At 38.6% G+C, this 13,073-nt stretch overlaps 4 protein-coding genes across 4 annotated transcripts; 1 reads left to right on the top strand and 3 right to left on the bottom strand.

Annotated features, from left to right (window-relative positions):
• Positions 1–1,113: 1,113 nt before the first annotated feature.
• BATDEDRAFT_32391 (uncharacterized protein) lies at positions 1,114–1,658 on the top strand (the record flags this gene model as incomplete). Its single annotated transcript, XM_006681909.1, has 1 exon — positions 1,114–1,658. A coding segment is annotated over exon 1 (323 nt), but the record flags the coding sequence as incomplete, so codon positions are not given.
• A 344-nt stretch (positions 1,659–2,002) lies between these two features.
• On the bottom strand, positions 2,003–3,471 carry BATDEDRAFT_27775 (uncharacterized protein; the record flags this gene model as incomplete). Its single annotated transcript, XM_006681902.1, has 4 exons — positions 2,003–2,092; positions 2,149–2,224; positions 2,858–3,007; positions 3,392–3,471. The coding sequence occupies 4 exons, from the start codon at positions 3,469–3,471 to the stop codon at positions 2,003–2,005; spliced, it is 396 nt and encodes a 131-aa protein (XP_006681965.1).
• A 6,483-nt stretch (positions 3,472–9,954) lies between these two features.
• On the bottom strand, positions 9,955–10,674 carry BATDEDRAFT_91876 (uncharacterized protein; the record flags this gene model as incomplete). The annotated part of the gene is made up of 1 exon (XM_006681999.1): positions 9,955–10,674. The coding sequence occupies one exon, from the start codon at positions 10,672–10,674 to the stop codon at positions 9,955–9,957; it is 720 nt and encodes a 239-aa protein (XP_006682062.1).
• Positions 10,675–12,132: 1,458 nt separating this feature from the next.
• Positions 12,133–12,948, bottom strand: BATDEDRAFT_27773 (uncharacterized protein; the record flags this gene model as incomplete). The annotated part of the gene is made up of 1 exon (XM_006681901.1): positions 12,133–12,948. The coding sequence occupies one exon, from the start codon at positions 12,946–12,948 to the stop codon at positions 12,133–12,135; it is 816 nt and encodes a 271-aa protein (XP_006681964.1).
• Between the last annotated feature and the right edge of the window lie 125 nt (positions 12,949–13,073).

Genomic DNA, 13,073 nt, shown 5'->3' with positions numbered 1-13,073 from the left:
TTTCACCTCTGACTATGTAATACAAATACCCCCGACTGTCCCTATTCATCATTACTTTGGTCCTAGAAACCAACAAAATAGATCCAAAGTCCTATTCTATTATCCCATGCTAATCTATTCAAACGTGCGCCTGCTTTAAACACTCTAATTTTTTCAAAGTAAATGCTCTGGCTACCATGTCCCAACTCAATGGCCCATGTTGCCAAAATATTGAACTCGTACAAAACTTTCCTTGCGGTCCATCCCGCACAAGTCCACTCATTCAACTACGGGCGTTTTAACTGCAACAACTTTAATATACGCTATTGGAGCTGGAATTACCGCGGCTGCTGGCACCAGACTTGCCCTCCAATTGTTCCTCGTTAAGAGATTTAAATTGTACTCATTCCAATTCCAAAACTATAAAAGCCCTGGTTTGTTATTTATTGTCACTACCTCCCTGTGTCAGGATTGGGTAATTTGCGCGCCTGCTGCCTTCCTTGGATGTGGTAGCCGTTTCTCAGGCTCCCTCTCCGGAATCGAACCCTAATTCTCCGTTACCCGTTATCACCATGGTAGGCCTCTATCCTACCATCGAAAGTTGATAGGGCAGAAATTTGATTGAACCATCGCCTGCTTGCGCCGTGCGATTCGATAAGTTATCATGAATCATCCATCTTCCGAGTCGCCTCGGTTGGTTTTTTATCTAATAAATACATCCCTTCCTGAAGTCGGGACTTGTTGCATGTATTAGCTCTAGAATTACCACGGTTATCCAACTAGTAAGGTACTATCAATTAAACTATAACTGATTTAATGAGCCATTCGCAGTTTCACTGTATATTCGTTTATACTTGGACATGCATGGCTTAATCTTTGAGACAAGCATATGACTACTGGCAGGATCAACCAGGTAACTATCTTTTATGGGAGGGAGTGTTTTGGGGTTGTTTGTTTTGTTTAAACATTCAATCCAATTCAACTCTCTCACTTTTTGTTATCCACTCATTATTTCTCACTCTTGGTATCAATACATTGTATCAATACCTCCTCATTCACCATACTATTTACTCGATTCTCAAATAATAATCACTTGTCAACTGACAAACCATCATCATTCGTCATTGAAACTATCGTGTTTCCATTGTTTGCTCCGTTATCGTTACTTGTCAAGTAGTCATCTACACTTTGGGTCGTTACCCCATTTGTTATTCAATTCATAACCGTCTGGCCTTGGCTTGTACAATGCTGCTGTTTTAGCATCGTCTTGTACAAACATTGGGTCAGCTTGTCATTCAAAAATGCCATGACCTTTGGACGTGGTCCTCTCGTCCATTTGGACATTTGGACGTGGTCCTTGGGACATGGTCCATTTGGACATGGTCCTCCCTCCGATCCTTGGGACGTGGGACGTGGCCTTCGGACACCATGTCTTTGGACACCATGTCTTTCGGACATGGTCCTTGGACACCGTGTCTTTGGACATCATCCTCGGACATTTCCCACTTCCCCATCCATCCCACTCCCCCTCGACACATACCTCGCGGTACGGCGTCTGTTTGGTCTCGGTCATTATCTGACCAAGTCCCCGGTGACGAAACCGGTACCATACCATGTTATATGCAATAATGCACATGCCATGCCATGGTCAGACTCCCACATCAAGTGGGGTCCATTCCAAACCCAACTCACCAACCATGTACCATATTATGTTACCATGTTTGGCTTGCCGCGTCTGAGGAAACGATACCCAATTGTATCATTCCCAAGTGGACATTTGTCATCAAATGACAATACTCCACTGTCGCAGTCCCTCGTTCAACATATCAACACCAACATTGTGTTTCGAATACCATTTTCCCCTTGATCATCACGGTTCTTGTGTTGCTTTGCCGTCTTGTTTACGTCGTGCACATCACCTTTTGTTCCAATCACTCAAAATCGCTTACATTAATGTTTATTCGTCATGTGTCTACCATGTGTTTACCCCATTTGTGTAGTGTTCAGTTGAATCGGTTGGTTCCTACATGGAACCCACTGGTTTAAAACAATTGCGCTGGTATTTTTCGCGGTAATCATCATATATGGTGTGCACTGTAATCATTGTACCAAGCTATTTGGTATTGAATCAAATTCAATTAGAATCAAATTTAAACCCAATCCAAATACAATCCAAATCCAAATCAAATTCAATTTAAAATTATGAATCCGAATCCGAAAATCCGAAAATTCAAAATCCACAAATCTAATCCAAATCCAAATTGGCCCAGTCAAATCATTACTCCATATATAATAATTGGTACTACTAAGATTTAAACCTCGCTAGTTGTCCCAATCCATCTTGTCCAACTGTTCAATACACATTCACGGTATCCACATTGTAGTAATTGCATATCCAAATCAAGATCAAAAAATCAAAAATCCAAATATGCAACCACATCACATCCTAAACATCAACATTTGCTTTTTCAAGCCATTGGTTCATCTGGTTCTGTACACTTCCTAATCAATTCGGTTTTGCTTCACGCATTCCGTGCTAATCTCGGTTGTGTAGGTCATCAAATCACCCTGTCGGGCCCAATATGCCGTTCAAAAAACTGCTGATTCATATCAAAAAGTATTATAGTAACAGATATGGTCGTGCCGAATACTGTCATCGCTGTCAGTAGTGCCATTATCATCACTATAATTTAGCCATTATTGTATATCCGAGTCACCCAAATCTACCATTGTGCATAGCTTCGGGGTGGAAACCAAAAACCACATAGTGCTAACCCATCAATGAGCACCAATTAATAATTACCCGACGGATTGCTCCGACAAACGCTGCTCCCTCCATATCAACAAATACGGCGGGGACGTTCCAAGTGATAATTACAATTGGCTAGCTATCAAAAGCCTATCAATGTGTGCTGCACCGATCTGTTCTGCCCGCCGAGTTATTTCATCGGGTTGTGCTCTCACAGATATCCGGTTCTTGGATCCTTCCACACTGAATAAATGACCCTGTTTAAGTCTCGTTATTTTTCTGATTATGCCAAATGGTTTGTTGAAAAACATTGCTTTGGTAACGTCTCGGCAATTCAATATTACTTGGCCGTTTTACATGTCAATTATCGTCGTGCCATGACCATACATTCCAGTCTGTATTCGTCACCAATATCAATCAATGGCCATTCATCATCACTTTATACAATGCTATACGTTATACTGTATCGCATACTGCCGGTTTGATTGCTGTATTACCATCCTGTCATCAAAACTGTATCTAGTGTGTGTTGCTGTAGTGATCATCTTTTTGTACGCATTATAATGTCCATGCTCCATTGTTGTTTGTGCTCCATTCACTGTTGATCTGTACACCATTGTATCCGCAATCATCGTACCTCCATATCCATATACATATACTTACATATCGCTTGCATCGTCATCATGTACTGTGCCATTGAATTGCAGTGTGTTGTCCATGTGTGGGACGTGCGTTTTGTACATGTTCAATTACGCTTGATCATTACAATTTTATTGCAATCATTTGTAGTCCCATCAGTAACACTCGGATTGTATCCATATTTCAACTGGTTGTGTATACAACATGTATGCATGTTACTGTCCAATATCACAGTGATCCGACCACCATCATACAGTGTATCATGAGTGTGTCATTACCCCACAATGCGTTGTTTTTTTGCATGATTTTGTGTCGTATTTCAATACTATTCAACCGTTTATTTTGACCCTATACAACAGCCATTGTAACTCTGTATTGTTACCATATTGTAATGTGTATATACATGTCATCGAGTCAACCAATGCAGTACTGTATAGGCATATGGCTGCATTTGCATCACCACCCAATATTCGTACAAAAAAAACCCGGCAATTGAGCCGTAATCCAATGCATACGTATGCTGATCACCACCATAATTGACCGCTGCATTAATATATCCGCATTCGGACACTCCAAACGTCATACTAACCACTCGTGTCTGATATTATCCGGACATTCGGACAGGATACCATGTCTGATATTCGGACAATATATCCAACTTTGTCAATATTGATGCTATCGTATTGATATATTGACCATTGTAATATATATACATGATATGTATACAGTCCAAACCACAGCGCAATAAGTCGTGTTTTGAGTGTATACCGACGTGTCCAATTCGGTCGACAGTCGTGACTATAACATGTTGTTAGTTTAGTTGACAACATGCCATGATGCATGTCCAATATATAGTATGTATATACATACATGTCCAGTATCAATCGCATGCATGTAGTGTCATTATTCATCGAGATACACGCATTTCCAGTTTCATGTCAAATATTCGTGCTATGTGCAAGTTGTATTTTTTACATGTATCGCATGTCAACACATGCATGCATTGTACATACCAATGCCATGTGCATATACTGTAGCAGTTTCATGCAACTAGTGTCACTATTGACGACGATATACGACATCAAACACGCCAAAACGTCATTTTCGGACTTTGGTTGGCCCATTCCATGTCAGATATTGACCATAGTGCGTCAGTGACATCATAATTCGATCCGCAACACATAATTACATATATGTGGTGCATACCAAGTCATTTGGTCGACTTTTGTGGTCATAGTCGATATTAAAGTTTTTAGTTTGCAATTGGTTTGAAACGACGAGCTCTACTTGTTATTTTAATCTAGTATCGTGTCTATCAGTCAATCAACAATTTATCTTGTATGCAAATGCGTCAAAAATACATGTATTATATCGTTCTGATTCGATATTAGTCGGCATTGACATTGTACGACCACTACTGACCAAGTTATTAACATATTATCGACTAGCTCATACTGTCCCAGCATGTCGTCAAGAAAACCATCATATATTACAGTGTTGTGCCAACAAACATGCATGGATTGCATTGAAACTGGACATGATACAATATCAAGTATATACATGTATTGTCATGGCATCAAACTGGCATGATATCATGTATTGGTTGTGTAATAGACCATAATATATGCCAACAAAACGCTCCAAATCAGGCATGATTATAGTCGTAAATATATTATTGTGACTGTGTTGTTGGACAGTGACTATCAATGACTGTCAATAACTACTAATGACTATCAATAACTGTCAATGACCATCAATAACTATCAATAACTGTAAAAACGATCAAGGTTTGTAGCCTGACAGTGTACAATCGAGTTTATTAAATCGTGTAATTCTGGTCGTTATTCGACTTTACCCAACACTTGAACACTCGATTGTTGCATACAGTTTGACAGTCGTCATACATGGCCATGTGTATGCTGTTGTATAACCAGAGACGCAGTAGTATTGCCATGTGTTGGTTGAATCGACATACTCGACACACACCAGTCAATGCAGTTTTGTCCGAATCCCTATTTTTGTTGGCTGTAGTTTTACACAAACTTGAAACAGTCATCGTAACAGTGTTACTGTCATTGTCATCAAGCTGTAGTATGTGTAACTGTAGTATTGGTTGAGCCATTGACCATGTATTCGAGTATGAACGACTGTAGTTTTTTACAAACAATTGGTCAAACAACTGGTCAAATACAGGTCCAACAACTAGTCAGAATGCAGGTCTGGACAATCGTCAAACAATCGTCAGAATACTGGTCAGAATGCAGACTAAACTAATCAAACAACAGGTTGAAATGCAGGTCAAATACTCGTCAAAATACACTCGTCAAACACTCGTCAAATACTAGTCAAAATACTCGTCAAATAGGATCAAATACAGGTCAGAATAACAGTCAAACAACTAGTCAGAATGCAGGTTTGGACAATCGTCAAACAACTGGTCAGAATGCAGGTTGAAATACTGGTTAAACTAATCAAACACTCGTCAAATACACTCGTCAAATACTCGTCAAAATACTCGTCAAATACAAGTCAGAATAACAGTCAAACAACTGGTCAGAATGCAGGTTTAAACAATCGTTAAACAATCGTCAAATACTGGTCAGAATGCAGGTTGAAATGCAGGCTAAACTAATCAAACAACTGGTCAGAATGCAGGTTAAATACTAGTTAAAATACTCGTCAAATACTCGTCAAATACTCGTCAAATACTCGTCAGAATAACAGTCTAAATACTAGTCAGACAACTGGTCAATATGTGGATTAAACAATTGTCAAACAATCGTCAAATACCGGTCAGAATACTAGTTTAAATACTCGTCAATTAAACTATACAGTGCATTTGATATTCATACATTACACAATCAATCGTTAGTAAATATGCCAGTCATCGATATGTATTGTAATCAAATGAATGTATCGGCCATTGTAATATGAATATATGATGTGTATACAGTTCAAACTACAGTGTAATATCGTGTGTTTTGAATGTGTTCCAGTTGCGTCCAATTCAGTCGACAGTCGTGATTATAACATGTTTCCAATTTAATTGACGATATGGCCTGATGCATGTCCAGTATATAGTATGCATGTATACTCATGTTCAGTGTCAATCGCATGCAACTAGTGTCACTATTGGTCAAGCTATTCGACATCAAACACGCCAAAACGACACTTTCGGACATGCATTTGGTGGTCATGATACACATCGAATATTGCACCAACGACGACGTAATCATATACACAATACATGACTATATGTGTGCCATACATTGCAGTTGATTTCGACATTGTACGACCACTGTAGACCGAGTTATTGACACGCCAAACATCGACTATAATATCCAACCTACAAAACGTCAGCTATTCAATTATTGTGTTATCAAACATGCATGGATTGTATTGAAATTGCACATGATACAATACCAAGTATATACAAGTATTGCCATGTCACCATATCAACACAGGCTTGAGTATTGGTTGTGAAATAGGCCATTTAGTACGCGATTGTGATGATGCAAATGGTCCACTTTGAACGCATATAACTTGGCCAATACTAGTTATTTCCCAGCCATATTTAAACTGATTGTGTATATAGTATATCACCATTGATTGAGCATGCATATGCACGGTTTGCAGACATTTATAATTCGTGTTGAATGTGTTGTATGTGACCATTTGAAACTCGACTAATTGTGGTGTATTTTGACATGTATATTGACTGATGTTTAGCGTCTGTTCATGTGCCATTGATGCACCATTGACATGCTGTATTGTCCAATATTATGTGGTGATGTTGAAATCAACAAATTGGTGCAACACTGAATGTATGTGGTGATTGTCGAGTATCGAGTTCATCTAGTTGTTTCTTGGTGTTTTCAATATCTATGAGCATCTTGTCCATAATTCCAAGGTATGTGTGTCAATGGTCTTGTTGCTCATAATGTGTATTTGCTATTAGGTTATCAACTGTTGGTAGTTGTGGTCTGAAATCGCATGGAACATGTCAACAAACTGCGTATGTTCTTGTACAATTTGCGATATTGCATTTGTAAACAATGTGTCAAACCGACGTTGAATGTGGTTCCAAATTGTCGATTGATGTTTTGATATTGATGGAAATTGAAGTCTAGTTTCCATTCCACATGGCGTTCTAAACGCTTTGAAAAATTCACAGTAGCATGGTTCAACAGAGTGTTGGGTATTGGTGTATATCAAACACTGTGGGATTTGAAACCTTGACCAGTTATTGAGGTGACTGTGGTAAAAGACATGACATGAATGCCACTACACAATGGTTTGTTGTACACTCCAGTGTGCGTTGGTTGGTCGAGTAAGCTCTGATATGTTCTTGTTGTATCAAGTTGTTATACAACAAACTATCAACGTCAGAAATACAGAGTCAAGCTGATTGAACTCTGAAGATGAGAGCCTCGACTGGAATAGTGTTCAAATCTGAGATATTTGACAGATCTAGTCACTTGTTCAACCATAACCATCATATATTTTAGTTCTGGAACCAAAACAACTATGTCGAGTGGTAAAACAATTGTTCTTGTCACAGACGTTATGCTGTATAGTTCTGGGTCATTTCATTGCTGCTGTTTGAGATTCTGTCATGCCAAAGTCTTGGGTTTCAGTTTGTAGTCAAGACATTCTGAACTTGACAAAGTGTTTAGTGTTTCCACTCTTTACACTCTTTACACTGTAGATTTGTCATTATCAGACTCTGGACTCGAACAAGACATTGCAAAGTGGATATGTGACAACCTCGTAAAGTCACCAACACTCGGACAAAGTGATGTTGGTAGTGCTCGAATGGACTTTTACCAGGCACACATTTGTCAGCCAACTATTTCAAGCATCTTGAAATGGAACAACACATACAGAAAGCTCACTCTTGTAAGCGACTGATGAATTGGAAAGAAAGAGTTTGTCAAGTATTGAAAACATTCGCACAATAGAATCAAATATTTGGATTGCAATGGACGAGTTGGGGTTTAAACTTGGTGATTGTACAATGTATGGCTATACAAACAGAGGTGAAAGAGTACAGTCCAAAAACAACATTTCAGTTCAAAACTATAGTCTAATAGTGTGTGTTTTATATGACGATCAATGTGTTGAGAGATTGATCCAGGCAGCAGTGAATGCTGTAATATTAACTTGTTAAACAATGACATGCAACATTCCCAAACGGTTCCAAACGGTCACTTTATTCTAGACAACATTCCATTCCACAAAACAACTCTAATTAGACATGGTTTACCAACTATTCAACAAACAGCGCGAGGTTTGGAACTACACTATACAGCATCATACTGTTCATTCTTGAACCCTGCTGACAATTACTTTGGTGTTTGGAATGACTGTGTGCTGAGCCATTCCAGACACCAAACAACTTGTAGCTTCAATAAAACAAATAATCCATTTCCAACAACAACAACAATGAATATGTAACGATTGTTTATTCCAAGACAATCATTACAAGATCAATACAGAAAAGTATTTGATTTTACGTGAATACGACTGTAAAATAAACTTGGGTGTTTAACCACAAGATTATCTCATGCAAGCAAACCATACGAGTGTATTTTGGCAGTGCTACAAGTTTGTTGACCAACTCATGTATGGCGATATCAGCACAAACTCGATTGATCCAACAGCCATGTATACACATTGTTGTCAGTTACATCGAGTGTTTGTCCAAATAGGTCGATTCAGATGGGTTGCATATAACCGACCAATCCAGCATTCATCCATTGTCAAACAACCATAATGCACAATACCACCAAGTGTGCAATTACACTCGCACTGATCAGTCGTTGCACAGTATGCATCAGTCAATGTCAAACATATGTGTGTCTGCAACTAAACTGCAGTCCATGACACATTCACACGATCCAACATGACAAATCATGTACCATGAGTCCGAGATTGATCAAAAACCTGATCATGGTAAACACAGCATGTTGTTGCATATCAGAGTCGATATATCGAGTGACAGTTGCACACTTGCTGATGGTGCACAGCATATCAGTCACAATACATGCACGGTATTGCATTGCAGTCATTGGATGATAACTGGTTGCAATGTGATACCGATCGACATACATCAGCATGGTGTGATGTGACCATGAGCATGGTGGAATGTGTTGGAGTTGACATTGTGAGTTGACAATCGATACACCATGCACATGACTGGAACATATATATTCGAGTGTGGTTTGGTTGGTGTCAGGTTGATCATGCAATCGCATCGGTGCAACGAGTGAGCAAACTGATGGTGATCTGAACCCATTTCAACAACAAGGGATCCACAGTCATGGATTTGCATGCATTCAATATGTGTAGCACACCGAATGATCAGTCATGACAGCACATAGTAGTTGATTGGTGCAATATGATCAAACCATTAGTATAATACACTATTGTTTGACAATACACGATGTTTATTGAATGAATGACATTGGATGCATGACACATGACAATTAAACCACCATGCAATACACGCTGCATTACAACATATACTGGATGTGACTGTGATGGTTTACTCAACTCCAACAATGTAACGAATCTGGTCCAAAAGCTTATTGCCAAACACTAGGATCTTCAAGGATCGCACCATACTTGAGTATTGGTAATCGTTGAAGTACACCATTGTAGAAGCTACGGAAGCAACTTGTAAATACAGGGTATCTATTTAGATACGGTCCACCACCAGTAATTATTTCTTCACTTGAATGATGTTCCATAAAGTAGCCTTTAAGTTGCCTTCGTAATTCGGTAGTTTCCTGACATGTTCTTGAATGTTTCTTGAAGAGTATACTTAGACCTTTCCTGAGTTTCCTGGAAGCTTTATTGTGGCTAGTAAGCGTAGATTCGAGTTCGACAGTATCTGACTCGGTGCTCAAAGGATCATTCTTAAAATGGTCAATTTCTTTCTTCAGCTCACTGATCATTTTCTTTCTTTCGTCGATTTTAGCGTTTTTCTTGTCAATATCTTTCGATAGTCTGTCAAGTTTACGTGAATCTAATGCAAGTAGTTGGATCATTTTCAATGCATCAAAACTAATCGGATAGCAATTATTCATATATACAGTATATGGATCCAAAGACTTTGAATGACTAGTCCCGCTAGTTGCAGTTGCACTAGGAGATGCTGATGAAGTGCTAGTTGCAGTTGCACTAGGAGATGCTGACAAAGTGCTGGTTGCAGTACTTGTAGTCGAACTGGCAAGAACTGGGTCGGCAACAGTGACCGAGCAGGCAAACAGGATCGATGACAATATGGCGATCGAAAGTTTCATTTTTACTGGTTTGGTCGAGCAAGTTGTAGATTGTCATTTGGCAGATTGATGTTTAGTTTTATTTATATATTAGTGTATGATATTGCAAGCATGATTTTTGAACGACCGTTCTAAGCAGCTTGTGTTATTGTCAGGGTAGTTTTGAAGGGAGTTGCGTTTACATGATGATTCGTTGTTCAAACTGAAAGTCGGTATTAGAGTTGGGTTCATTAAAATGTGCTGTGCAACGACATCATGCGGCAAGTATATTCTGATCATCACAAGATGGTATTGAAAGCTCTGATGTTCAAGTGAAGTGGTTACTCATCAACATGCTGCACAATGATAATATGCTGTGAGTATGCAATATCAGATCATATTAGTGTTCATGTACATCATTTCGATTACAGAAAGATCAATGTTATGCACTATTAAATAAATAGTCAGTTTTATTATATCCATCAACTTGCTAATTTTGTATTACACGTTGTTTGACTGCTCATTCCCATTATGGATACATCAACTACAACTGATCAAAGAGTCGTGTCTGAAAACACTCACCACACTGTCAAGAATCACGCAACAACTCTCAATAAACTCGACTGAATACAATTCATTGATGACAAACTGATATTATATGTATTTCTAATGTGGTGTGTCCATGTTTGATTGTGTGATGTGTTCAAGCCGTGCATGTATTGGATTGGTCCAGTGTGTATCTTAGTTGTTTGGTGCACAATGATCACGCATAATATTGTATTAGTAATACATGGTATTGATTGAATACACATCATGATCGCGTAGCTCAATCATGGTATGCATTGTTTGAATCCATCACTGTATATCTGGATGATCATGCCAATATTGGATGCGCAATATCAACAGTTGCAATATGGTATACTGCTGCAAATATCATGACTATCACATTCCATTAGTATGTGTGATCATATTGCACCAATCGACCAGTATACGATTACTGTATACATCAACATGTGCATAATGATCATATTGTTGGCATTGTATATTCAACATGTGATATTTGACACTTGACAGAGTTGATACTGCGACTGATGTGTGTGATCAGTCAGGCTATTGATGCAACCATTTTGACACCACAATCAACGAGTCAAACCAGTCAAATTGGTCAGATCTGATATCAACACGCATGACTATTGTTGGTATTGGTGTTGCATGTGTCAATACGACATGACAAGCAATATCATATCGACACGATACACACATGCATGTCAGCATCATCAATGTGTACAACTATGCAATATACAATCAACTGTATCGTATCGTATTGTATTGTATTGGAAATACAAGTGTCGGTGTACAATATGATATCATGCCAACCAAGACTGTGTACAATGATCAGATATAATGCATGCACATACAGTTTTATTGTAAATTAAATCAGAAATACAGTTGTAGAATGATAATTAAATCGGTTGGAACGAGTCCAGATTAGCATTCAAATCAATTGGATGAATCGTCATTTTTGGATCGCTGAAAGAGTGATTTCAATCCATTCATAAACTTGGAAAAACCTTTCCGTTTATTGGAAGGAACTCTTTGTTCAAAGTATCCAGATACAGATCCAGATGGTGTATCCGGTGATGGTTGTGAATCTTGACTTTGTTGATCACTAGGTTTTTTGCGCTGTTGCTGATCACTAGGTTTTCGACCAAGACTCTTGTTGTATTCTAATGATTGTTCTTCAAGGTAGCTTCTAATGAAAGGATTTGAGTTGATATCATAAAGTTTGCGACCAAATAATTTAGGATTCCAAGATTCTCCAAAAATGAGATCCACAAGCTCTACATTGATTTGCTCTACTTTAACTGTAAGATAACTATACTTGGACTCGCAGCCTTGAAGACTTTTTTTAAGATTGGCAAGTTTGGATTTTTGGATTTCAAAATCAAGCTTAGTCTTCCGAATTTCAACATTATATTCTGGACCGTCACCGCTTGTTTGAGATATATATCCCAAAACTTGAATCTTTTTTTTCAAGCGCTTTACCAGTTTATGTTGATGGTCATATTGAGGTTTTAACGAGCCATATAGTTTTTCTTGTTCATCACGGCCATGCTCTAGCTCTATGTACTTGTTGAGCAAATCCTTGATGATGTTTGGAATTGGATCAAGACCACCTAAGCCTATACCGTTTGGATTATGAGTTGGCGAGGTGATAGACTCGGTGCTTGTAGTTTCACTGGGAAGAATTGGATTGGCAATAGTAACTGAGCAGGCAAGCAGGATCGATGACAATACAGCAACTGCGAGTTTCATTCTACTGGTTTGGTTGAGCAAGTTGCAATGTCATTCAACAGGTCAAGTTTTGGATTGTATTTATGTCGGTTATTGAGTGGATAATATTAAAAGCATGTTTTTGGGTAGCCGTCCTAAGGGTTAGT

The sequence above is a fragment of the Batrachochytrium dendrobatidis genome (assembly GCF_000203795.2).
Source record: "Batrachochytrium dendrobatidis JAM81 unplaced genomic scaffold BATDEscaffold_14, whole genome shotgun sequence".
In the NCBI taxonomy this organism is placed as follows: Eukaryota; Fungi; Chytridiomycota; class Chytridiomycetes; order Rhizophydiales; genus Batrachochytrium; species Batrachochytrium dendrobatidis.
Note: the sequence above shows the minus strand (reverse complement) of the source record. Positions and strands in the feature narration are given on the sequence as shown.